General features: G+C 39.1%; 1 protein-coding gene across 4 annotated transcripts; it reads left to right on the top strand.

Moving 5' to 3' along the window:
- Positions 1 to 63: 63 nt before the first annotated feature.
- klhl4 (kelch-like family member 4) lies at positions 64 to 27,353 on the top strand. Of its 4 annotated transcripts, XR_006844829.1 has the most exons (13): positions 76 to 378; positions 5,458 to 5,924; positions 13,342 to 13,509; positions 14,698 to 14,834; positions 15,213 to 15,409; positions 18,134 to 18,346; positions 20,388 to 20,574; positions 20,657 to 20,881; positions 22,313 to 22,475; positions 23,808 to 24,020; positions 25,297 to 25,468; positions 25,802 to 26,509; positions 26,865 to 27,353. XR_006844829.1 is itself a non-coding variant. In XM_046405639.1 (12 exons), the coding sequence occupies exons 2-12, from the start codon at positions 5,464 to 5,466 to the stop codon at positions 25,859 to 25,861; spliced, it is 2,196 nt and encodes a 731-aa protein (XP_046261595.1). In that variant the 5' UTR covers positions 76 to 378; positions 5,458 to 5,463; the 3' UTR covers positions 25,862 to 27,353. The 4 variants fall into 4 exon arrangements, 3 of the variants coding, with proteins under 3 accessions (XP_046261597.1, XP_046261595.1, XP_046261596.1); XM_046405639.1 differs by having other exon boundaries at positions 25,802 to 27,353; XM_046405640.1 differs by lacking the exon at positions 5,458 to 5,924 and having other exon boundaries at positions 81 to 378; positions 25,802 to 27,353.
- Positions 27,354 to 27,996: the final 643 nt, after the last annotated feature.

Below are 27,996 nucleotides of genomic sequence, written 5' to 3'. Positions count from 1 at the left end.
TCATGGTTCTGTCAGCAACCAATTAGGGATCTTGATGACATTAAAATGAATTAACACAAACACGATTTGTAGGGTAAGGCTTTGTGAAAACTGCTTTGCCTCAAACACAGGATGTGATCCCAGTGTTCCTGGTTGCTTGAATGTAGTTGTTGTAGTGCAGAGGAAGGAACTTATCAGGAGTTTCCTTTAAAAGAGGAAAGAGGCAAACATTTTTGAGCTGAAAGAGAGACACAGTAGAAGAAAAGTTGGAGCAGTCCCGTGCAGTTGTGATGTATATGTTGTTGGATTACGTGCAGGTCTTCTTCTTTGGCCATCCATTTTAAAAGATAATTCCGCCTTTTGGATGGTGAGGAGTATCTTTTAGAATCAATATCTCAGGTAAGAAGAAATATTACTGATTGTAATAAGGTATTTTTCACTATAATTGCAAATACATTTCTCTGTTTATTTATTACCATAGACACTGTTATTTCCACAAAGATTTTAATTTAGCCAGTATCATTACTTAGGTCAGTTTTACAACATTTTTTACAACGTATTTTGGTTGTGTTATGTCCTTTTATATGTTCAGAGATGTCTGAAACATGTACGTTATTGATTCGGGAGGTATAGCAACCTTCTCTGCTGGTTCAGCCATGAATGGAACACTAAATGTTTTCAACTTGTCCCTCCTAACGACTGTAATGAGTGAAAGGCTGCATATCATTAATGCATCCTGGTCATGGACATATCTGGACCGGAATGTTACAGAAAAGACTTTGACATTATTAAAAATAATATTTTAGATTAGTGCTGAAATTTCAAATCATTATTTGTGTGTATGAGTGTGCACTCTGTGTAAGTGCTGGTATCATGCGAGCATACAGTGTGTGTGACTGTTTTTGTCATTGGATGTTATTTGCTGACTACTGTATAGCTTATCTTGTTGGGCTCATGAACATGGACAGTAGTCAATAATATTTGAAATACTAACACTGCACACGATATAAAATTTTACATGCAAGGTCTTTCGGTCATCTTTCTTTGAAGCATTTATTTGATATTTGCTTGGATCTTACAGTTGTAACTGGGGGTGGAGGAGGTTGCCATTGTATCCCTTCTTCATCCGGAATACCCCAAATTACAACCCAGCGAAAACAATGTAAAAGATAGACACATTAATTCCTCTTGACCAAATTTCTGACTTGAGCAAGGCAAGAAGTTAATAGCTCTTCAGTGTTTCTTGCATGGTACCTTGCTTTTCATTGATTTACATTCCATAATATATAATGCAATACCCTCCTTGTAATTTATTAGACAACCAGCAACACTTAAGGTGTTTAACTTGGTGTTTATGAGCTTGAATGCTTGTGCAAACAGAGAATTGATACTCCTTTTGCACACTCAAAGAATAGCCGTTTAGGCACGTAGGTATGTCCACCAGGGAGGCAGATGTTGGATGATAATGTGGTTTAGTACACTGGTCTGACATCTGACATCTCATGTGTCATGCAGAGTGCAGCCAGATGGTGTCCTTGACGACTGCAAGAATAAAACAGGTTAAGCAGTGTGTGGCTTGTTACTATACATTAGATCATATCCCACTCTGATGACCTAGACTTTGCAGGCATGTAGATAGTGTCAGAATACCTATTTATTATTCTATTATTTTACATTTACTGCAGGATAACGCATTGAAGTCAAAAAGAATTGAGCATGTTTTCACTGATACATCCTTATACTATACTCACGTTGGTTAAGATATATTTTGAGGAAATAATCATTTTTGCACAGAGAGAGAGAACAGTGCAGAGCAGGAGCAGCAGGGCCGTGGAGAGGGTTCTGGATCCAGCAGCACTATCAGTGCAATAGGCAGGGTCATAGAGAGCTCAGGATCCAGCAGCGGTACCAGGCCTCAGGAGGGCGGGATAGGAGATTCTGGATCCAGCAGCATGCTCTGGAAGTGCTGAGAAAAGATGGAGCACAAGAGCTCCGGGGGAGAGGGCAAGTTAGTATTGTACCAGTGATGGGACATGATGAGTGAGTCCCCTTGCTCTGAAAGCTCAGTGTCTAAGGATATCCCCCAGCAATCTAAACCTAGAGCAGCATAACTAGGGGTTGGTCCAGACAGAGCCTGAACAGTCCTAACTACAGGCTTTGTCAAAAAGGAGGGTTTTAAGTCTACTTTTAGACATAGAAAGGGTGTCTGCCACCCGAACTGAGGCTGGTAAATGGTTCCACAGAAGAGGAGCTTGATAACTGAAGGCCCTGGTTCCATATACATTTGGAGATTCGTGGTATTACCAGTAGGTCTGAATCTAAGGAACGCAGCACCCTAGAGGGCTGATATGGTTCAATGAGATCAGTAATATATGATGGTGCCAGACCAACATATATCACTGATCTCACCTGTGGTGATAATAACATTTACAGACTGATGACTGTACTAAAGGTTGGTATTAGTAAGGGGTTGGTATGAAATCAAGAGTCTATGAGATTGCGTCGTTATAAATGGACAATAACATGGGCAATATTATTATTCTTTTGTTCAATTCAGCTAAATTATTATTTGCATTTTGATTCCTGTCGTAAAGCCTGTCCTATTCTGGTTACAGAACAGCAGACTGAGGTTAGAAACACCTCAAATTAATTGTACATGGAAACATGATGTATTGCATATACATAAGGAACTTAATCAGACAGCATCACTTAATGCACCACCATTAGAAAATGTGCAGAACATAATCAAGCTTGTGAGCCATGAATACTGTACACCCAAAGGTCTTGCTGCTTTTAATTAATGGAAAACATTAAGAAATTGATGTTGATATAGATATTGTAGGTGATCACTATTCCAATACTGAAACAATCCAACTGGTGAAAAAAACCAATTGATGAAACAATTAATGTATAAAGTGAAATTCCAAGGTACAACAAACCAAAATGGTTTCCTTTTCAGACAAAGGAAACCCCAGAGCAACTGAACAGCTGCTGTGGTGATTACACAAACTCAAAACATGCATGGAAATCCGAGTCCCCATTAGGGACTAGTTATTCTACACTGCCCCCCCCCCTTTTCTTTTTTTGGGTGTCATCCAAAATAACATAATCCAGTGTAAGATATTTTATATGCAAAGAAAGTTCTTATTAATAATTCAGTATTTTGCATCTTAAGTGTGAAAATAATGTTTGAAAATAATATTGTATGAATAGCATAATCACTAAACAAAGGATGATCTCTAAACTTTGCAGTCTTTCAACCTCCTGTAGTTTCTACCACACAGTTAATTTTGAATAATGCTATGACCTGAACATTTTGCAATGCATATTTCTTGATCTTGGTCTCCCTTACAATCATAATCCTTGTTGCTGCTGTGCTGTTATAAGACGTGTTATAAGATGTGAAAGAGACTAAAAGACATACAAAAACAAAAACAAAAACAATATAGCGTGTCAAATATCATATGTATGTATTTCTGTATGCATTATATATTTTTATCTTCATAAACTTTTACAGGTCAGATCAATGACTGTCCTCATTAAATAACATGGGCAGTTTTAGTTTACGTTGATACCAGTGAACACAATAGCTGGTTGCCTCGACTCGTCAAAGCCTGCAGTGGGCGGTGGTGGAGGCGGATGAGAGATTGTACAATATTGAAATCCAGCAGTCTGAGGGCAACATTCTCCTTTCACCTTTCATCACTGAAGTGAAGATTAGGAATGAGTACTTTTAATGTATTCCACAGGAATAAAGATGAATTTCACTGTAATCCTGATGTCAGTGTGTAAACTTGTAGTAATAAAAAGCAGGAAAACAGGGAGATCAGGTGCAGAACATTAACACTCATCAAGTTATTCCAATGTAGAAAACCTATATATAAATCCTGAGCATATGCTATGCAGTATCAAGCAGGTAGGATAAAGGTTGTTTTGTTTCACAGTCTTTCGTGGTTCATAATTCATAATTCATTTCTAAATCCAATTACCATCTGTCTTTGACAACAAAATCATAATAAAGTACTTAAAACACCCAGATTCAATGGTGTTGACAGAAGATCCTATAGCAGAGCTTCTCAACCTGTCTGGACATGGGGACCAGCAAGCTAAATTGCAGAGATTTAAGATTTCATTTTACGATTTAAGGTTTCAGCAGATGAACGTAAAAACAAACCATAAACAGTGAATGAGGGATGATCATTGCTCTGCATCACACCACCATATGACTCCTCATATACTGGTGATACTGTCAGCATTGACCAAATGTCGCCAAATTACCTTGTGTGGTGTTTCACTGTCCTTTTGCCTTTGAAGTGTAAGTTGTCTCAATTACCAGCAATGACACAGTATAAGCTTAAGGAGGTGCAGGATCTATTTTTGAAATGTAAAAGACCGTTTCATTTCTTTTAAAGCCTGGACTGGCGAAAAGGCAGCTCCCTGACCTTGAAGGTTCATCAGTATGTAGTTTTTCACTTGTAATCGCAGGGGGGCTTTTGAGACAGTGACTGAAGGAGAATATTTTTTCTGCATGGCTACATATGCTGAGACATTCCCTCGTGGGATTCTGTTTGATGTGAGTATAGCAGACTGCACAGATGTGTATTAGCCTGAGATAGATTTCACTTGCTTTTAAGAGCATGTGTTGATGTGTGCTGGTTATTTTTAAGAGTTATTGATGTCTTCGTGCTTTTATATTTATGGCTGAGCATTCGTGTGTTTCCATATAGAACTAATAATCCTGATAGGACAGTGTAGTTAATAGTCTTCCTCTATCCCTCCTTGAGCAAGCAGTGATTTACTTTGTTAAGGTGTGACCTCATCATCCTGGCTCCATGATACCCCACCTCCCCTGTCACAGCAAGAGCAGACAGCCCTGTTATCACACACACACACACACACACACACACCCACACACACAAGCATAAATACTCACATAGGAACATAGAACAGCAGCAGAGGTAAATGGACAGTGATTGGGAGATTTTCTCATTTTATTTCCAGAGTATACATGCCTATCTCTGAGTGTGTGTGTGTGTGTGTGTGTGTGTGTGTGCGCACAGGAGAGACAAGCAGGGAGGGAGAAAGAGAGAAAGCGAAACAGGGGAAGCAAAGGGGAGGGAGTGTGGATCATGCATGTGCATTAACTCAGCTCCAGCGGCACAGCAGCAGCAGCAGCAAACAGAAACAGCAGCAGCACAGGAGGGAGAGAGGGAGAGAAAGACAGAGACGGAGAGTTGGAGGGAGGGTAGTAGTCTCAGGCACAGGAACAAAAGCTGCAGAGGACTGCTTTCCATCTTCACTAAAAGAACAACGGAGGAGTAATAGAAGGAGGAGGGGTTGATCATGATAGTAGTGAGACAATAAAGGAAGAGAAGAGGCACATTGTAGTCAGTGAGGACTGAAACCAAGGCTCTTCTCTCCTCTGCTCTCCATGTTTTTGGGGACTCAACGTATCTTCGCCTTCGTCTCCAAACCCAGAGGAGGATGTCTGTGTCGGGAAAGAAGGAATTTGATGTGAAGCAGATCCTCAGGCTCCGCTGGCGCTGGTTCAGCCATTCATCCCAAGGTTCAACTGGCAGTGGAGGCGGTGGCGTTGGAGGGGTGGGAGGATACATCCAGCAGGATGGCCTGGACCCCAGAGTGGCTCCTGTCCAGGGCCGACTGAAGAGTCACTCGAGGGAAAGAGGTGTTGGAGGTCTGAGGAAGACTAACAGCCCCGTTCACAGCATCTCGGCGCCAATGCCAGGGCCAACACCTGTATGTGTCAGATCTGGTCATCAATCATGGCACCATCAGCAGAACACCATCCAGGGTCTCCAGGTCAATGAGGAATCTTCAAAGGGCAGCTCCTTGTCTAGCACCACAAGGAAAGAGGATGTCAGCACTGGCCACGAAGACATAAAGAACAGCAAAGAGGAGCCAACAGAGGTGGAGGCCAGAGAGAGGTATGACTGTTCTGAGGTGATACTTAGGAGACACAGACTGATTATGGCCCGCACATCAGCCACTTTGCATATTTTACACTCACTCAGTGGATACCAGATTATGGGATGCTATTTTTGGAACACATGCTACCCTGATGTTTCATATTGAAAATATAGCTGTTAAAAAAATCTGCATCTGAGAGAGTCTAATTCCTGAGGCTGCACCCCGGGAATAAAGAGTAAGAATGTTTTGTTGTGATCAGGAATGATGAGCACAACCCTGTTTCAAACAGTAAATGTTGCACGTAACAGTCATACTTGACAAGTCTGCTTTCAACATTTCTGAGACTAAATACATATCTATATAAAGAGTTTATCTGCAGCTTTTTAACTTCAATCAACATTTGTACATCCATCCTGCATGTGTTATTCCCATCTTTAATTAAGATAGGAATAAATTGTCTTCACAGCTATCATTTTACATATTAGTCAGGCTCTGCAGCTGCCACCGTGGCTCACCTGGGGACAGCTCACTCCGACTGTCCACAGCATGTTAGGCGGGATAAACCAATAACGCATCCTTTTAATTATTCAGTAGACCGAAACAGTGGCTTTTTCTTCTCCCTTGTCTGTGTTGTGGTCCAGAGTACATGCACTGTATGACTTTGCCTGAGTATTCCATTTTTACACATTACACAAATGCATTCTTCCATGCAGTTAAAAGTGAATAGCGGGAAAGAGCCATTACATCACGTACCTGGGCCTATAAAAGGAGGAAGCAATGCAATCACATGAATTATCTAGACTGCCACTAAAACCACTTTATAAGCCAAAAGCTAGCATAGCTAGTTGCTGGCCCAAGTTGTTTGATTTATTTTCTACAAAAATCTTTTTTACATACCCAAATGCCAAACTCAACATCATATTTAGCATCAACATTTTTCTCAACTATAAATTCCACCCCCTGCTTTTCCAGGTTGTGTTCTTCCCCCTTGTCCTCTTTGTGATCCTACATCTTCTTCCATGAAGTAAACAGGTTAGAGGTGTGTGTGTGCTGTCTGGCAGAACACTATAAGCACCTCACATCAAGGATGAAAAGACCAAGTCTCCTTTTATCTTGTCTGTGACATTCTAAGGTGATTGGTCCTTAAGCTTTGCTGATTCCCGCCTTGCTTTTGTTCCATGCACCTAGTGATGAGTGAACAATAAAAATGAACCGGTCCCTTTGTTTTATAAAGAGCTCACTGTGATTGAACATATCATTCTAAATACATACACTCTGTCTACAGCCAAAAATGTGCTATTGCAAATTAATTCCATGGGCAGTGGACGGTTGAGTTCCCTCAGCTGAACATGAATTATTCTGAGTTAAGATACAGTTTTGACGATCAGCTCTTCGTGTTGGCATAATTGGCAGATGTTCATGTTTTGGGGTCCCTATGTGTGAAAAGTACATGCATAAAAGATGTGCCTCACAGTAAAATTGTGTAACTCTCCAGCCCTCAGAGGGGCCTTGAGTTCAGGCTGGCCATGTAAAATACAGCACAGCCATCATATTTTGACAGTGACAGTGAAATATTAAAATGCTTCTGCTCTCTTGGACAATATAATATTATCCTTAGCTCTGCTGTACGTGATTGTAGTGATATACATTATTTTTTTTTTTTTTGTAATGGATTTTATTCTTTTTTTTCTCCCAAGCTGTTAGCAATCTACACACACAATAAATATTCCTATCTAAATAACAGAGAGAAAGAGAGCTCCTTCACTTCCTCCTTTCATATAAATACATTAATGACCCTTCCTGCAAGCACTGAATGAGGAATCTGCTATTCACTGTCTCGAGTAGCAAGAAAAACAACAAAAATTAGTTTGACTTGAGCATTCATGAGAAAAATACACGCGTATTGCACAATGCCACTTTTGAGTCAGTCAAGTTTGTGTTCAGTGGAACCGCAGTCACTCAATAACTGGGAAGGACTAATTGCTGGAGATGATGGTTGGACATGCAGTGCATCTGTCTACAAGCTTGCACAGTGAATAAGGCCCGAGTAAGCCACACCAAGGCTTGCACGTTCATTGGCAGCTAAGCAGATGTGTGGATGTCACTGTCTGAGATATGCACATTCATTTACTCCACCAGCTGGGTGGCCCTATTACGTCTCACATCATAAATCCTTGACACATAATTTGTCACAATCCCGCAGGCTGAATGTAGAAATGAGATCTGCTGCCTGTGAAAACTACTAAAGTTTTAGCCTTTCCTCTGTAGTTGAAAAATATGTGTCAGTCATTTTGTGAAACATGTCCCTCAGTGATTAGTTTCATTCACACAGTGTCTTCAGGGAAAACACCCCATCATTTTTCTTCCATTCTTTCATAGATTTTGGTTTCTCACTTTTGTTATTAATATGTGAGATTGCTTTCAAAGTTAACAATGTAGCAGTCAGTGAAATGGAAACAGCTCATTCTAACTTCCTTGGATAAATAATGTGTTTAAAGTATACAGTCAAAATTCTGCTCGACTTGAAGAACTGATGTTTGATCAATATGCTTAAGAAGACGAAAACATAAACAGTCACATTACTTAACATCTTTGTGGCAGAAGGGTTCTTGGAAACATTCAAACTGAGCTAATGAAATACAGCTTTGTTTTAAATATAAAAAATATGTTTATATAATTAATATTTATTATATTCTCGCACATTCTAGCCTAATTATTTTGTTCTATTAGCTTCCTCTTGAATTGAGTTAACCTTTCTCACCTGTCTGTCTGACTAGTACCTATCTACAGAGTTAATAAATCAAGCATTGTGGAGTCAGTTGGACATGATACCTTGTTTTTCTCACCCTTGCTCCTAATCCCTCTGCATATCTGTATATTGTCTATTTGTTCTATCCTCATGACTCTCATCCAAATAACCTCTCCCTATCATTGGCAGAAAATATATGACAGAAGTTAACCTGAATGGAATGGAAACCCTGACCTCTCCCACATAAACACTAACAGAGGCTTGAGTCAGCGAGCTTTTAGTTTGAATGATATCTCAATTCCCACTCCACTGCCTTGGAAAAGAAATACCACCACCTCTCTCCCTGTCAACAGCAGTAATTCAGATATTTGTTGGATGCTTCATAACACCACAAGGCTTATAGGGTCTCAGTCTGTGTGGAACACATCCAGCAGAGGCGTCCTTAAGATGCTGCTATTGTACAATACAATATATTTGTTGTAATCTGAAAATGACATCCTTAGGGATTGGGAGATTTTGTGATCACATATAATTGATTCTGAATGTTCTTTAACTCTTCCATTCTGTACACAACCTCACATGGAAACTAAAGATCAAACCAGAGTTTTCTGTAGCACCCGTTTTTTTCCTTTGCAGAAGGCTTTGTACAGCGGTGAGAAGAGGTACAGGAGCATTGTATGCTGGACACATTCCCTCGTTTCTGTTCAAATGCGTATCAGTCATTTTCCTCCAAATGGACCTAAATTCAAAGAAAATAATCCCTGACACAGCTTTCTATGAATTTTGCATGGGTGCTATTAGTAGGGGCCATGACTTAGTTCAAGAGTGTCCCGAGGCACTCACGTCCAGTAATTTGCATTGAAAAAGAATTATAGAGGAATGAGCAACTGTGATCAAGCTGAAAATGTGATAGTATAGACATAAAGTACTAAATCATATTCCGCTGCAGAAAAGAGTTGTGGAATATGTCCACAGAATAAAAGATTAAAATTAAATTGCAAAATTATTAAATGATTGGTGAAATAACTGACCCAGTTTAATGGTCCCCTTATTAAAATATTAAGGCTTTTAAATCTCTAGATTTTAGTCCCATCAAGGTAGATTGGTTACAAATGTGTATAGGAAATATCTAATAGATGCAGTCCAGAAGTCATCACTTTGTAAATGTGGATTAATTGGTTTGCCCAGTAATATCAGATGTAGATAAATTACGGACAATACAGTAGCGATAGCAGTCTCATACATGAGCGTTAACTTGCCATCAGCAAAGCAGTGCGGAGCTTTCTGCTAAGATCTGCACATTTTTTTTTTCACTTACATGATGCCCCCAACCCCCAACACACACAGACGCACACACACACACCAATTTACACCAAATTCCTCAGCATTAGAATGCAGTGCTCAGCAATGTAATCACAGTTAATATACAAATACCACTAAAAAACTGTTTATGGAATTAAATTAATTACCTTTACCTTTTCCATCCACTTCCAGTAATGCAGGAATATGCTTTGTTTAATAACATAAAAAAATGGAACCTCTATTTCAAAACACATTCATACCGTGGCACATTATTCCTCTGTGGCTTTAAACAGACAGCTCATTGAATTGTGCAGGCCAGTTATGCATAATTTTATTATTAAACTAACTGATACATTGACTGTTCATTTTTTTATTTTCACTGCGCAAGATTTAACTGCTTTTGACTTAATTTCTTAATATTCAAAACAGGAATCAATATCCCCCCTTGAGATGTTACAGTAATTATCTGTTTGCAGACACTGTGCTCACATGAATTCTCCACATCTTTACCACATTTTGACAAAAGCTAGGGGGAAAAGTGAAGATTTCAAAAGACATACTTCTTGTATAAGGCTACATTTCCACCATCATTATCAATATTAAACAGGTATGTCTCATATAACAATGGCAAAGGAGGAAGAACGTCTGTTGTGAGACTCGGTGAGACAGGAAAAGTGCAGGGAGGAAAATCTATTTCTGCACAGAACTATCATCTCAGTCTCACTGCCAGGATCAAGTTATTACAGTCAGTGTATATAATTCTCTCCACACAAAGCCGAATGGCAGTATACTGACTGTCAAAGTACAGAGGTATAAAGATCCCATGGAATATATAGACTTGGCACATGCTGCATGAGGCTTTGTGAGAGCTATTGCATTCTCAACCCAACCCAAGCTACTCAGTAGCCTTCAGGGGCAAATGGCTGTTATAATCCATTTTGAAAGAGACATTTCCCATTTGGCCCATGCAGGCACGACTTTTTCTCTTGTACAGGGATGGAGTTGACACTAGTTGGAATAAGACTGAGATTCTCAGCAACATGCCTGACTCACAGCCTATACAGCTAGGGGTTATCTGGGCTGATGGAAGCACATCTTGACTCATCAAACCATTCATCTCAGAGGGCAGTTTTGGCACGGTGAAAAGCTAGAGGAAGGAACATTAGACGTTTTTTTTAAATGACTCGACTGCATTATCATTAATGAGTGTCTTTTCTTTGTCTTTTTTTTTGAATAATAGTGTATGAAGTTCTCATTGTACCATCTTTAAATAGGGAACTAGTCTGCTTCACCTGAATAGTTGAGGTTTTTTAATTTGCTTTTCTCAGCTTTTCCAATTACTCACTTTGTGGTGTGATGTCTTTGAGAAGGTGTGAGGAGCAATGACAAGACTTCAGGTGATGTGTGCTCACTGAAGTCAGTGCCATGTGTACTGTAGGATAAGGTGGAATTCGGTAATAGAGGCTCAACTACTATTCTATAAAATGATTTTTTTTTTTGTATGGGGGGGCATTTATGCCTGTAATGGATAGGACAGTCAGAGAGAGTGATATGCATCACCCCTCAATATTCTATTCTGTTCTTTTATATTCTAGGAATGCAAGTTGGCACGTTGAAATTGATTGTGGACCACAAAAGAAAACCATAGGCCCTGTCAGGCTCTGTGATTCTCTTTGAATTGCTTAGTAGTATGTGATGTTCAGCAATGCCCCTACAGCAGTTTCTCTGGAGTAAGGTGTTCTGGGGCTTTAGTAGCTCAATAAAATTGGGCAGTACCTCTGATGATCCAACCCACTACTGAAAGTGAAATGTACACCTCAGAGAAATTTACTGCTCCCCAGAATGTGATACCAAAGCAATTAGTGTTGGAGAGATTGGTAGGCATGAAAAATCCTTACAGCATTCCTTGGAGCCAATACAAAGGCAATGCATCTTAGTTTTATGGCCCCATTGCTTATTCAGTCTTGTTTGGTGTTCCTCTCCAAGACTCAGAGTCAGTAGGGAATTATCGTGACAGGGAAATAAATTACTCTTGCATTTAGCAGAAAGTCTCCCAATAAAGATTAGACTATAGGATACTGCAATGGCTGTGGGGCAATATAAACAATTCCCTGTGGGGAAATGTTGTTGCTTTTGGTAATCAAAGAGGAGAAAGCCTTGGCTGAAAACTTAGTAATGGTTAATCAGGACATCAATAAGCCAGTGCTCCTACCATCTTTCCTGTTTTGTCAGTAACAGTGTGTGTGTCAATACAGAGTGCTGCCAAGAATTACAGTTCATTTGTATTGACAAATCTGTACTTTTACCTGTTTATGCAGCTCTCATATCAGCATATGAGTGGTCGTGAGACATAAAGTTTGAATTTAAATAGCACTGACATTTTTTCTCGAGTTTTACACAGCAAAAGGACCATGAGATGACAGTTAATTCCCTCGGAGAGGTGGCTTCGGTCTGTTTATGTAGCGTAACAAACAACCCTAAATGTCAATGAGTAGATTTGCTCTGTGAAGGACACCGAGTGACTGGGCTGCATTATATGCCATGAGTCTGAGGGATTACTTGGATCCCTGTAAAACAGCATGTAATCTAGCAGCCTGTAGGGACGTGGACTCAGCCTCTGCACAATGCAGTGAGGAACAGGCTTGTTCACTTGTTAAGTCCCCGTCTTTGGAAAACACACGTGCACACACAGATATGCAGATGCGCACAGGAAAAGACACAAAGGCATGCACGCATACAGACACAGTGAAATTCTGTCTGGAAAGCTGTTGCATAGATTGTGGCGCTCGCTTGTCCCATTGGACAGCATCACATAGTTATCCACTTATATGTGGAGTTTATTCCATAACAGTTTAAATTTCAGCTTAGAGAGGCAAGAAAGATGCAGATGCACCGCAGGGAAAAGAGAATTCAGGAATGTCATGTGTCCAAACAAGCTCTATTGTGCCTTCAGAAGAAGTGTTGCTTATCTTGCTGGGTTCAGCGTTCTTCTTCTTCTTTTTTTTTTTTTTCCATACTTATGAGAATTGCCAGGGAGAGAACAGTGAGTGGAATTAATTAATTAGTTGAAATAAAAGTAAAACAAAAGTTGTTGTTGTTGTTGTTTTTTTAATTTCGTGAAGTCATTGTATTCTGTTTATTGGCTTACTATTTTCTTATGTTTACTGCATGTTCAAAGTAAAACAGGAAACAGGAAAGCTGAGTGCATCAAAACCTTTTAACAGAATTTAGAATAGACTACACTCAATGTTCCAAAGAGTAAACAGCTCCTGGTGCAATGCCCAAATGTTCAGAAGAAGCACAGGCATACATTGCATCTGTCAATTTTTTTAGTCACTCAAAATCTCTCTTCTTTACCTCCCTCTTTTCTTGCCTTCACGCAGGTTGGCTCTGAGCACCTTCCCCAGAATGAACACCAACTCCTCAGATGAGTTTTTCCAAGCCACAAATCATGCAGAACAGACTTTCCGCAAGATGGAGACCTACCTCCAGCACAAGCAGCTGTGTGATGTCCTCTTGATAGCGGGGGATCATAAGATACCAGCTCACAGGTTGGTGTTTGTGCTTCTGTGTGCTTTTATTCCATTAATTACGACTTCATTGAATTTAGTTAAGAGACACAGACGCTCAGCTGGATTCACTTCATTAAGTCGTTGATGTGCTCATCCAGGCTTTGGTCTGGACCTCAGTTCAGTCCATCAGAGACATAAGTAAATAATCTTTGAAATGTGAAGAAAGTGTCGGGTGACAGTTGACAGCAAAAATAGGCAAACTTCATGTTTTCTGGCTCACATCAAAATACTGAACCTCTACTCTTCCTCATTTCCAAATTACATTTGAGATGTGGAGGTACGCTGTGATCCACTACATGAAGGTGTCGATATTTAGGCATCCAGCCCTCGGTTGAATGGCTGAATTTAATAGGTCGTATGACATGCCCTGAATGCTGCAGGCATCGTGTTCTCTGAGTGCACACAGTGCTTATACGTCTAGCCACTGGCATATTTTTTAGTTTATCCAGACAGACTCATGAAATAGAAACCAGAATGCTCCACAAAGAGAGAGAGAGAAAAAAAGTATCAGTGACTGACCTAGTTGGGTGAAACGATCAGTTCTGACTTCCTGTTTTCAGTGAGGCGTTATTTTTGTTCCTAGGACACAGCCAAGTAACGACATAATAACGACATTTGTTATAGTGAATATATGTAAAGAAATCATAACATTAGGGAAATCAGGGTGTAGACTGTTGGGTTGAATCATTTGATCTCATTTCCTTGAACTGCCATATGATCTCTCCTATCCTTGATGAATCAACCAGTGTGTTATGTTAGCTAGACAAATGACTTAACATAATTAGAAATCGGACCAGTGTAACTACGAGCAACATGAAGTATGTGGGATAGTTTCATTTATCTTACACTGACTCTGATGATACAGAATATGGGGGGAACTGTAAGTTACTCAATTTGTCACAGGGACCTAGCAGTATAAAAGCAGAGATGGTATAAATCACTGTTACAGTAACAGTACTACATGAAATTACTACACAGACAGAGCAATGTGATACAATACGGTGTGATGACATGCCCTTTTGTATGGAGCAAAGATATATTTAAAAATAAGAAACCTCAGAATTGATTCACTAACCCCTTAAAATAATCAAACTATAGATCGCCCACAGACTTATAAACTAATGTACAGTACGAGAACATTAATTCACTGCGTTTCCTTTATGGCAGACTGGTCCTGAGTGCTGTGTCCGACTACTTTGCCGCTATGTTCACCAGTGATGTAAGAGAGGCGAAGCAGGAGGAGATCAAGATGGAAGGAGTCGATCCAGAGGCCCTCAGGTCCCTGGTTCATTTTGCCTACACTGGTGAGTGCTCGTAAAGACATTCACTGGCTCTTGTAAGTAGTTATGAGACTTCTGAAATCCAGCATGATTAAAATGGATCAATAAGGCAATTCATCACTGGGTTGACTGACTGGGCAGCACTTCAACCTAATAGCGCTTTATTTTAAGAGAGAAAACCCTTTTTGTACATGCTGTTGATCAAGAACACCATAGGACTTTTACTGCAAAACAGGGTAGCATAACATAATGATGATAGAAAATAGTTAATTTCATTTATTATATTCTTCACTTTAACTGCTTATACTCAAGTATGATTAAAATGATGATTGCAGTACTGTGTTTGACATTATTGCTGCGTCCAGTTATGACATATATACTCTGCTTGTCCTGACATTGCAGGCGTCCTTGAGCTGAAAGAGGAGACCATTGAGAGTTTATTGGCGGCAGCTTGCCTCCTCCAGCTTTCACAAGTCATCCAGGTTTGCTGTAACTTCCTGATGAAACAGCTTCATCCATCAAATTGCCTGGGAATACGCTCCTTTGCAGACGCCCAGGGATGCGTGGATCTGCTCAATGTAGCTCATAACTACACCATGGTAGGAGGGCAAATAAAGCCAGACCATATTTACATTGCAGGGTGGGTTAAATTATTTATTTTGGAGTAAGGGGTTTTAATGTCAGTATCGACTTTTCTTTGCATGAATACACACGGGCAGCTGTGGTAATGAGTAGTAGTATCAAGAGTCTTTAAAAAATGTGGTTTAATCACCACTACATGTACTTTCACATGAAAGGCAGCCCTCTTGAATGAATCAAGGGAACTCTGCTCCAGATAATCTACTGGAACTTTCAGGCTTTTCTTTGTTTTTTTTTTTTTTTTTAGCGCCCAACAACTCATTATACCCTACCCACTGTTTTGTGAATTCAATCAGTCAGTGCAATCTGCACAGGTAACATCATGGCCTGATGGACTACACATAACACACTGAAATATTTGTGACCATCTCCTGTTTTGAGGGTAGTTAATTTAAATAACCTGTCATAAGCTGTAAAGTATGATCTCTTGGTGTCTTTGTTATTTATATCATCTAATTTCAGCAGAGAAATGGGTGATGTGCACATTTGAATAGAAATTGACTTGTTTCATGCTTTCGCTTTTTCTAATTTAGTGACTGTCAGTAAAAAAATAAAAGTTAAATAAAATAAACAGTGGACTGCACACACAGAACTATATATATACATATACACACACATGCAAGGAATATTTGCATTGGTTTAAGATTTGTTTCACTGTATTTGTCAGATAACATCTTCCTGGCCATGCAGAAGTGACAGCGCGAAGCAGGTCTTATCTACCAAAGGACATCTGCTCAGCATGTTTACATAGGCCCCATCCAGGAGCAGGAGGTTAATCTAATCATCAAACTGCACAAGAGGGCCAACTTCCTGTTCAATCACTTCTGTAATGAGCAGCGAGAGCTTTTAGCTTCCTGGAAGTCCATCATCTGGGTTCTGAGTGGAGCACATTGTGTTTTGATAAGCTTGTTTTTCCTGGTTGAGGATGGCAGCTGAGATCCGCCTCTGACATCCTTTTCCTTTATGAAAGAGTTGCCCTTTGTAGTTGTTGTTTGAATGTATTTCTTTTCAGCAAAAATGTATTTCAGCTACAGATCTCAGAAAACACTGTAGAATATTATATAAATACTCAAGAACCATCCCCACCAATTACATGTTCACTGAAATGTTCTTGAAAGGTAATTCTCCCATTCTTACTCCCATTAAACAGCAGCGTTCCTCTTCCTCTTCAGACAAACACTGTTATTACACAATTACTCTTTTGCAGTAGTTAAATCAATTTGTATCTTCTCCCACTGATCTTGTTCTCAGAGCAGTTTACTCACCAAACAGATTGCCAAAGTCTGAAAACACATCCTCTTAAAATGCTTGTGAAACAAACTCAGTAGAGCTTTCAATTTAGTTGTCAGCTGTTCAGAACTGGTAATTACAAATAATTGGTCTAAAGCAAAGTTGGATGGAATTTTTGCACAGCTGATCAATTGACGTCCCTCATTTAATTTAGGCTGGCTGTGTTAAGCTCTTAAAACCTGCCCTCATAATAGATTGGACATAGACACTGTAATTTGCTGCAAGTTGATGATCAATAGTGTGCTTGTTTTTTGTAATTGTTGTGCATGAGCCCTACAGTGAGTGTGTGATTTGTCAAAGTAATTCTGGCAGCTTAATAATTAATGCTCAGCTGCCTCTTTCAAAAAGGAAACAGGGCATGATTATGGCCAAGGATTGCTTTGTGTGAGTTTCATGTCTTTTAATGTTGGGTAAAGCATATTGTGGAGGAGGGAGGGTATTTTATATAGCATCATCCCTAATGAAACTGCCCAGATACAACGTCCTTGAAGAGGTAGCCATGCAGTGTTGTAATATCGTCTGGGCCTCTAGCCAGTGATTGGAAGATCAATCTTTGGGAAAGCAATAGAGAACATCTTCCTCAAAACTTAGAGCTGGACACTGTATTGGTGTGAGGGTGATGTTGGTGTACAGGGCTTATGGTGTCATGTATGATCAGCAGCTAAAATACCTTAAAAGCTTAAGAGGAGGATTTTTTATGTTTGTGTATGTTTATGTTTTATGTTATGTTTTATGACAGATTGAGTTGGGTGGCACAGTGGTGCAGTGGTGAGCACTGCCACCTCATAGCAAGAGGGTTCCAGGTTTGAATCCCTGTTTGGGCCCTTCTATGTGGAGTTTGCATGTTCTCCCTGTGCCTGCGTGGGTTTTCTCCTGATACTCCGGCTTCCTCCCACAATCCCAAAAACATGCATATTAGGTTAATTGGCTAATCTACATTGCGCCTAGGTGTGAGTGTGAGAGTGTGTGGTTGTCTGTCTTTGTAAGTCGGCCCTGCGATTGACTGGCAACCGGTCCGGGGTGATCCCCGCCTCTCATCCATAGTTAGCTGGGATAGGCTCCAGAGACCCTGACTGATAAGCGGTGTAGAAAATGAATGGATGGATGGACAGACTGAGTTGTAGCCTAGCGTTGTGTGGATTATTTTATTTAGTTAGCTAAGTAAAACAGACGGCAGGTTCATCTGTGGAGAATATTTCACTGTCAGTCATGTAAGAACATTTAGTTTTCTTCATCTCTCTGCATTCGTTTTTCTGAGCGCTTTGTCCTTGTGATATTTGGTCCTGATAGGCATATAAACACGAACACATTCACACACAATACTGCACCAAGCTTACCCCCGGGCTAATTACTGATGACTATCTGTCTCCCTGCACATCTCCTCTGTGTTCCAGGAACACTTCCTGGAGGTCATACAGAATCAGGAGTTCCTGCTCCTCCCCACGCCTGAGATTGTTAAGCTGCTCTCCAGTGATGATATCAACGTCCCCGATGAGGAAACCATCTTCCAGGCTTTGATGATGTGGGTACGGTATGATGTCCAGCATCGACAACAGGACCTTGGGACACTCCTGGCCTTCATCCGCCTGCCTCTTCTTCCTCCACAGGTGAGATAGTGGGGTAAAGGTGGAAAAGGCATGATAAAGATCATGTAATGTGCTTTCTTTTGAGTTTGCAGCTAAGAACAAAGATTTCACAGTTTCTCTTGTGCTTCACTGCCATCAGATCACGTAATTTTCCTTTTGCTGCTGTAAGTCTGTCCAGGGTGCTATTTGCTTGCTTTACAAACACTTCCTTAATACTTATATAGGATTTCAGTTGATTAATATGTAAAATGGCAGGAAATGGTGAAAAATGTTCAGAATAATTTCCCAAAATATGTCTTACTTGTATGTCATGTTTTGTCCAAGCAACAGTCAAAAATCCAAAGATATGCAGTTTATTGTTACATAAGACAAAGAACAGCAACAAATCTTCACAGATGAGATGCTGCGTACCTGTAAATATTTAGAATTTTTGCTTGAAAAATTCACTGATCGATTGACTGCTCAGTCCAATTTGAATTTACAATTTACTGCAGAATAAGCCACCAGTACACCCTTGGTCTTCCAGCTGACCAGTAATAGGCAATGAACTACTGCATTGTCAATAATCACTCTGTTTACGATAGTGGCTGATGTTAAAACATTCTCCCATCTGTGATAAATCCCACAGTTTTATGTGTATTGTCAGGCTACAAGCATCTTGTTTATATTTGAATTATTATTGTTTTAACCACTGCAACTCATGTTTCATGAATGCTGTAAGAGGAAGCATTGTTTTGCAGTTGTGTCATCCTAGTTTACATAACATCAAATCTAGATATGCACATATGAATTTAATATTATAAATATTATTCACTGTCAGGCAATTAAACAACAGAAATTAATCAGGTTGTCACAACTCTACAACTGTATTTAGCAGAAGCAGTACACAGAAATAAACAAAGTGGTGTTTTACTTATTCCTACAGGCCTAACAAAATCAATAAATACATACAAAATCTTCATTCATGAAAATGATGTCATGTCCAGGAATCGATGTTAAGTTCATTTTATCAGTTTTTGTCTCATGTCTATGTTGTCTTGTGATTTCCTATTTTATTTTGTGACTACTTCCTGTATTTGTCTATTGTTGTGAGCTTTACTTTTTCCCTGTGTGTTTCCCTCCTTTGGGATTACCTGTCTCCGCCCTGATTGTTTCCACCTGTGCCCTTACCTTGTGTGTGTATATATAGTCCTCGTCTCCCTTTGTCCTGTGCCAGTTTGTCTTGTTCTAGTGATTTTTTTTTGTTTTCTTTGCCTAGCTTCAGTCTAGTGAGTTTTTGTTTCTCAGTTTAGTGTAGGTTTTTTTCCTCTTTGAAGACTGATTTTCAGTTTGTGCTTTTTGAATAAAGACTTTATTTTGAAATTTTGAGAATCCTGCATTTGGGTTCTGGTCCATAGTTCAGTTGCGACAAATGAAATGTGTGGTGAAGTGTTCAATAAAATCAAAATGTGCTATTCTTAAAGGAATGGCATCAGTCTTCAGGGGGCATTCAATGTTAGATATTACATAAGATTTAAGACATTTTTTCTTTCCAAAAGACTACCAAAGTGAGAAATGTTTTCCAAATAGATCTAAAATGCAACTATGCTATAGTTTTTTTTGGAAGTGAAAGCTTGTTTGACCACATCTAAAGATGAAATGTATGTATATGTACAGGGTTCTTTATGTTACATGGGTTTATCTGTTATTTAAGCTGCTAAACTTTTACTACGTTCCTTTCTGTGTCTGGAGAGCAAAGGCAAAACCTTTTCTGAGTAGATTCTAAAACTACACCTTATCAACAGGTGGAGTCTTCCTCATTATAACTAATCCTACTTGTTGCATATCTTATCTTGTGTAAGACGGCAGACTCATTTAATCTTATAGTCATAAAATATTTTATTATGAAATTATATATTGTATTTCTGACTTTGAACATCATCTTTCCTTAGGAAAAGTTCTGCTCCTTCCAAATGACTAACAGAGTGCTACAACCCCCTGACAGTGTGTTTTAATTTAAAACCCGTGAATAGTGTGAACTCAGTCAGTATGATTAAAGTTAATGTGATTCTTTGAAATATAGCTTCTTGCAGATCTGGAAAACAACAAGATGTTCTCTGATGATTTGGAATGCCAAAAGCTGCTGATGGAAGCTATGAAGTACCATCTCCTGCCTGAAAGACGTCCCATGTTTCAGAGTCCAAGAACCAAACCGAGAAAGTCCACTGTGGGTGCACTTTATGCTGTAGGAGGGATGGATGCTACCAAAGGTATAGACCATATGCAACAGTTATCAATACCCAGCAACACTGTTAAAAGTAATGTTCAAACATTCTGTGTCATTGGTTTCAGGCTCCACAACCATAGAGAAGTATGACCTGCGGACTAACACATGGCTCCAAGTTGGAGTCATGAATGGACGCCGGCTGCAGTTTGGTGTGGCAGTGATAGACAATAAGTTGTATGTAGTCGGAGGAAGGGATGGACTCAAGACATCCAACATGGTGGAGTGCTACAATCCCATCGGTAAAGTGTGGTCCACCATGCCCCCCATGTCGACGCACAGACATGGTCTTGGTGAGTCTCATGAGCATGTGATGCACACATAAGGACTTTATCTGTAACTCATGATTAATGATTATCAGTATCAGTAAGCCCAGAGCCCAAATTCATGGAATTAAATTGCATGTTTTGTCATGCAGTCTAAAATCCAATTTAGTTTACTATTGAAAACAATGAGGAAAATCATCAAAACCTGTTGAAGTGATATTTGTACTTAAATAAATAACTAAATTAATTGATTCATAAGTGATTATTCTTAGCTCTATATGTCATCAAGAAAATTGTTTGTTACTCAAAGATCTGATATGATATTATGTGTGTTTTATTCTAACCTTATTATTATGTTTCCAGAGGATGTTGATAATGAAACACAATTCTTTCAACCATTTGAAAGTTTTTGATCTTAGCTCGGTCAGGCCAGTTGTTATTATGAAAAACCTGAAACTGAAGGATGCACAGCTGGCATGCTCTAAGGAAATCACACATTTCATTTTGAGATAAAGCTTTGATATTCACCCATTTTCCTATCAGTCTTGGCAGGCTGCTCTGGCCCTGCTCTTCCTTTACCCTTCCCTGCCCAGTAAATCTTATATCAGAAGAATTTTGATTCACAGTTGAAACAGTTCTGGGTAACAGAACAGGGAGATCTTATCAAAGCATTCATCTCACTCACACAGTGTGGTCGGAGATATCAGCGAGCCCAGGAGATCACACTGTACAAATTACCTGTGTCGTCTTTGATCCTTCCTGGTACAAATATCTCTCACTATGGTGTGCGTATTTTGAGTTTGAATACATTTGATAGTGTCTATCAACATCCATGCCTAGCCATTGCCTGCTTTGTGCATTATGAGTAAAGACAAGAAAAAGATTTCATTCCAAAACCACTAGTCAGTAATAAAATAGAATTTGTTTGTTTTTGTCTGTCTGACCGTGTTTTTGTCATTCGAGGTTCTCTGAATACAGACTTGCCCTCACATTCTCCCAAAATAATTGAACTCTCACCAAAGGAAATAAGGGTGGTAATACAGCAGCCCATTGTGTTAAAACATCCTCTACAATGTTTCTGGTGAATACTGCTTTCCCCTGTGACTTGAGAGTAACAATGCTGTTTTATAGCCTTCCTGTTTTTGAATAGATTTGGTAAGCTGTATGACTCACTCTGCTCACTCCTAACATGTTCGTTTGCCTCAGCTCTCTCCAAGAACGGATAAAGGAAAGTTTGATTTGGAAATGTCATTTCATTTAATGTCACTGATTATTTGCAAACATGTGGTTCACAAACATTACCTTGCGCTGACATTATAGTGTTCCTGCACCTATTTGTAATGTTAATAATGATCACTGGTACACTTTGCTTTTTTTTAATATGCAAGAAGTACTGATATATATCACAACAGTAGGTTCTTTGGGGGTAACATGTGTCTCTTGTTTCCATTTGTATAGGTATTGCTGTGCTGGAGGGCCCTATGTATGCTGTGGGAGGCCACGATGGTTGGAGCTATCTCAACACAGTGGAGCGCTGGGACCCACAGGCCAGACAGTGGAACTACGTGGCCAGTATGTCAACACCAAGGAGCACCATGGGAGTCACAGCACTCAACGGGAAGTAAGTCACTTTATCAAACCCAGAGGATATCCCAACTTGGTTTAATGCTAAGATGTGCAACCTCATGCTTTAAGGCAAAGCATGTTTTCCCCTTATTACTACTTTGAAATATCTTGGAGCCTGAGGTTGAGGTCAGTGGCATCTGTAAAGCCACAACAGACACTGGGGAGGCAGCAGGCAATTTACAGTAAAGATGGAATGCCAGGGTTTGCACATGATTTTGAAAGGGCCTGGTCTGCCTTAAATGTAAGATTGCTTTTTAAATGTAGAAAAGTCAAATATTCCAGTGTTAAAATGGCCACACATGACTCAGTGTTCTGGCATTTGTGTGCATGTGTTTCTTTCACAAAATTATCTTGTTGTAGCATTGAAATTCAACTGTGAACATCATGTCTGCTTTTATTTTTGGTCAGATCAGTCATCTGTAGTTTTTACACAAAAATAATGTGACAAATAATGGACCAAAAAAAAAAAGAAGGGGAAAAATGATTTGCAGACTGTACTGAAATGAATAAACATTCAAATTTCAAATTCATCATCATCAAAATTCAAATCTGTAACACTAAAGAGGTCTGTGTAAAATAGTCACTTAACTTGGAACAGAGCATGCAGCAACATAGGCATGGTTATGTAACACACAGTGCACTGGCTGTGGACAAGCTGAAGTGCAGTATCAGTGCAGTGATACTTTGACAGCGTTGAACTTCTTGAATATAGAATTGCCCTTTGTGGTCTGTGTGAGATAACCTGCAATGTGTTTGTGAAGTAGTTGCTGGTTCTGATTAGTGTGATAATTTATACAGTGCAATTTAGACTTTAGAAAAGCAAAACAGTTAATTTACCTATTTGTATATTAAATGGTTTACAACACTATTTCAAAGTACATTAAGCCAAGAAACAGACCAGCCGCTCAGCCTAATTTAAATATGTTTGTGTGCCGAAGAAGGGAAGGAGGCTGCTGCTTGGCTACATCTGGTATTCAGTGTTAAAGTCGATGCTGAGTTATTTCTGCATCTAGGTCAAAAATAGACAACAAGGAATCTGTTTCCCTAGCCTCTACTTTCTTTCTGTTGGGCCTGTGAGCTACATGCACTGAACACATTGATGTAATCTTTTTGGGAGAGAACACTCTCAAGGAAAGAGCCTTTGAAAAATGTTATCCACTGCTCACTGCAGTATCATCTAAAATCTGTCACATTGTCACTGTTCTGTCATCATTTTTTTTTTGCACTAACATCTGACAACTGATGTGAGCTACTCCTGCCAGATCCAGTTCTGTATGTACATGTTAGATATTTGAAATTCTGAATATATTTTTGTCCAATTTCTCAGACTGTTTGCTGTAGGTGGTCGAGATGGCAGCTCCTGTCTGAGGTCAATGGAGTGCTTCGATCCGCACACCAACAAGTGGAGCATGTGTGCTCCAATGGCCAAGAGGCGAGGAGGAGTGGGTGTGGCGACATACAACAACTTCCTGTATGCTGTAGGCGGACACGACGCCCCCGCTTCCAACCACTGTTCTCGACTCTCCGATTGTGTTGAGAGGTTGGTAAATGCTTCTTCTCTGGAGAAAATGCACGAACACAGAGATGTTGCGTAAACGGTTTTAGATTGCAGTTGATGGAATTCAGCTACGGGTGGGGACGAGACTTTCTAATGAAAACAGAAGGGAGTTTGACTCCTCTTGATCCCCCACCCTGTTCCTGCATTTGAGAATGTCTGTACAGGATACTACAGGATTCTCAACTGAGGAGATCATAGTTTCCACACATGGTTTTATTTTACAGTATCTAGCACCATCTGGTGGCCTTAACATCCTCCTGAGATTGAACCTGATGTGACTCAGAGCAGAGCACCCTGTAATTTGCCACTAAGAATACCATTTCCTGTTTTTGAAAAAGTCCTAATTTTAATGTGCTTTTTTTTTTTTAAATAATTGCTTCTACAATGTAATCTGTACATTTATGTTGTAAGTGGTGCTATTAGAAGTAAAGCAAGGTTACTCCAGTAAAAAAGATAAATTTATTACAGATCATCTAATGTAATAAATCCAATGTTGATGAATGTAACAATTGCAGGTTGAAAACACATTATATATTTTCTACAATATGATGTTCCATTTGAGTTTTCATTTACTTTCTCAAATAGTAGATAATTCATGTAAATTTTGTAAATTTTTTTGTTTTAGTGCTGTCTTATTTCTACATACAGTATATTTACAGTCTTAGTCAATGTGGAAAAGTTCTGTGATCTTTCAAAAAAGTGAATTTAATCCCTGGAAAGCATTTCATTTATTTTATTTATTTATTTTTTTTTTTTGGCTCTATATAGTTAATTAGCCTACTTAGTACTACATGTAGTCTTTTACTCATATAAACCAATATGCAGTATCAAATCTACCCAGTCACGTTTGTGAGATTATTACTTCTTCACTTATTATCACACAGTAGTATCATACAGTTTATGTACATAATACCTTACAATTTACAGATTGTGCAACACATACTTGATGATGAATGATGAAAAATGACGCAAAAAACGCCTCTCATCAGCAGACTCTGAATTCAGTGATGAGTCATGCTTCCTCTGGACAGCCACTGCTGTTCAAAAGATAATTTTACTTTAAGTTTCAATTAGGTTCTCTGTCTGAGCTGGAGGGAGTTGCCACTGGTGACCATTCAGACATCAGTGATTAAAGAGGGCAAACATAATGGGTGTTTACCTCTTTAGATTCAGGCTCAGTGAATGAATGAGTTGAACTTGTTCCATCATACCAGCCACAATAAAAAAACGATCATTTAACCAAATATTGCACTTACAGGTATGACCCAAAGACAGACACGTGGACCACTGTATCCTCACTCAGTGTTCCTCGGGATGCAGTGGGTGTTTGCCTGCTTGGTGACAGGCTTTATGCTGTGGGTGGATATGATGGCCAGTCATACCTCAACACTGTGGAGTCCTACGATGCGCAGAACAATGAGTGGACTGAGGTAATTACATACATTTAAATGTTATATTCTTTTCATTTTATATAGAAATAAAAATATTACGGTGCAAACTATGTTTTAGGGCACTTTCTAATAATTCAGATTTACTTGTTAGAACTGCATGGTTACACATAAGGTCAGGGTTCCAGTTAATGCCCTTCGGGAGCGTAAATCTGCTGGAGTCAGTGAACACTATCAGTATTTTATAGCTTGCTTTTCTTTTCTTGTTTTCCAATTTTACCTCTGTAACCCTCTCATCTGCATGAAGTAAAATGGGATTTCTTGAAGACAGTCTCAAATGATAGTCTGCATGTTAACCTCTCTGTCTTCCTGTAGGAGGTCCCTCTCAACATTGGCAGGGCAGGCGCTTGTGTGGTGGTGGTAAAATTGCCTTGAGCATCTTTTTTCCCAACAACAACATGAGAAACAAATGAGAGAACAGCGAAGAAGAACGGACACACAAAACAAGAGATCGAGGACTCATCCTTTGAGAGTCATGCTTTCGTTTTTTTTTCTCCCCCTTTTAACGCAGCTTTCCAGATTTTTCAGAGGGAAATGCAGACAACCCATAAACCATTGTTTTTTTATCATTAGTGGACATGTCTGCCCACAAGGGAGGACTCCGCATTCTCAACCAATCAAGTATTTTCATAGACTTGGCTAAGCTGTAGCCAGAGCCAAGCCTTTGTTGTACTGGTTTGTTATACTAGTTTTATGAAGAGTTCAATGTATGTCCATGAGATTAAATGCAAAAGTTACACTTTGAGTAAATAACCCTGCAGGTTAGTTTACATCTATACAGAGACTTTTCTTAACAGTGTCATCACATACAGTATATTTTTGGGTTTATAGTTCACTTTATAACACTGAAATGAAGATTGTTATAATACATTAATGTAAACGTGTCTATCACTGTCTTCCCTTAGTGGGTGGTCTGAACAGATCCTTACCGTTTCAGCGAAGAAGACCACTGTGAACACTGAGGGTGATGAGTTCATGCAGGCTGGTTTGAAGAACAGAAATGAAATCAAACTTTTTTGCTGAGTAATATATTTGAACATTTTCTTCACTTCTTTTTTTTTTTTTTTTTTTTTTTAATCGAGCCTGTAGCTACTGAACACCAAAGTCATTTGCTTGTCTTTAAGTCTTGTTACACATTAAAGTTTACAAAATTGTGAATTGCAGAAAATATATCATATTGATATTTCACAGTGCTGTACAGATTTTTGTGAACTTTCAGAAACTACATTTGTGATGATAGAATCATGCCTAAATCAGTGCACTTTGGTGACTACAGTTAATATTCCAGAATTTGTCTGGGCATGCCAGCTGAGTAAATGTTTTATTTGATATATTCAGTATCATATATCAATATCACTGTTTGTTCTGTATTTTTGAGGATGTGATGCCTTTTGGGTCATTGAGATGATCTTATTTGCAACACAACCATTGGATTAACACTGAAGAAAGAGGAAACTACAGCTAAGCGCCACCAGACGCACCCAAACCAGCTATCTGAGGCTATGAACAAGCATTGTTTCACATACGCAGGACTTGGAAACCTGATTTTCGCATAACCTCACTCATGTGATTTTAATTAAAATTTTTAGATTTGTAGTTGGTTCTGTTAAAAAAAGTAAAACATTACTCACTTGATCACAATGAGAACAATTTCTAATTGTAACTGTATCATGTTTTGGGGGCCAAATGTTACTTTATATGCTTTTATCATACTTTTGTACAGCATGTAAACCTATAAATAAAATTACTTCAGTCTTCTCTGCATGTTCAAATCCATGTTTGGAGATGAATGTGGCCCCTTAGCGGGCAGATTTTGATTTCCCTTGTTGTTCGGCTTTAAATAAACTAAACTGATTCTTTGACTAAACAGACTTGGAAGCCACTTTGATGTCAGCATTAACCTCAGTTTTGTTCTCATTGCAGTACCCGCTTTTTAAATCTAGCAAGCATGTTTGCAGTCTCTCATCAACAGACTGAGGACCAACTGCTACTGCTTGCCTTAGTGTTTTTTTTCTCCAATGTTTATCCCTAAAATATTTTCACTCATCGTCTTGCTTGTTTGGTTAGATTTGGATGGTTTTTACATCCAAAATCCTGGCTTATGTCTCCACATGTACAGTTTTAATTCAGAAGTGTGCAAGTATTTTTGGAATTCGTGATATTAAAGACACCCATATCTTTTTGATTTTGAGATGTAGCCCCGTTTGCACAATCCAATCGTACAATCGTGGCTGTTGTAAATCTCCTTCTCTAACTTTCTGTTTCTGTTTATCTGCATCTCCTCCTGTCAGATCTCATAATGGAAATCAATAAAGAATAATAGCTTTCACCTAAGTTCACCTCTTCAGAGTATAATATTACTGAAAGCCCCAAGGTGTAGAATACTTATCTCAATACATCTCTGTCCAGTTAATTCAAAAATATAGTGTAATATCTGTGGAAACATGAGAACATGATGATGAAAATAGATTAATTCAATATGATGCTGCATTAGGGATGAATAGAACAAA

This window comes from Scatophagus argus, chromosome 12, assembly GCF_020382885.2.
Source record: "Scatophagus argus isolate fScaArg1 chromosome 12, fScaArg1.pri, whole genome shotgun sequence".
NCBI lineage: Eukaryota > Metazoa > Chordata > Actinopteri > Scatophagidae > Scatophagus > Scatophagus argus.
The sequence above is the reverse complement of the archived record's forward strand: the minus strand, read 5'-3'. Positions and strand labels throughout refer to the sequence as shown.

What these genes read in the sequence shown, in the direction of transcription:
- klhl4 (XM_046405639.1), top strand. Translation starts at nt 5,464, where the DNA reads ATGTCTGTGTCGGGAAAGAAGGAATTTGATGTGAAGCAGATCCTCAGG. An exon ending in GGTTCATTTTGCCTACACTG is followed by an intron (nt 14,835 to 15,212) that starts GTGAGTGCTCGT and finishes CTGACATTGCAG; the next exon opens with GCGTCCTTGAGCTGAAAGAG. An exon ending in GACGCACAGACATGGTCTTG is followed by an intron (nt 20,882 to 22,312) that starts GTGAGTCTCATG and finishes CCATTTGTATAG; the next exon opens with GTATTGCTGTGCTGGAGGGC.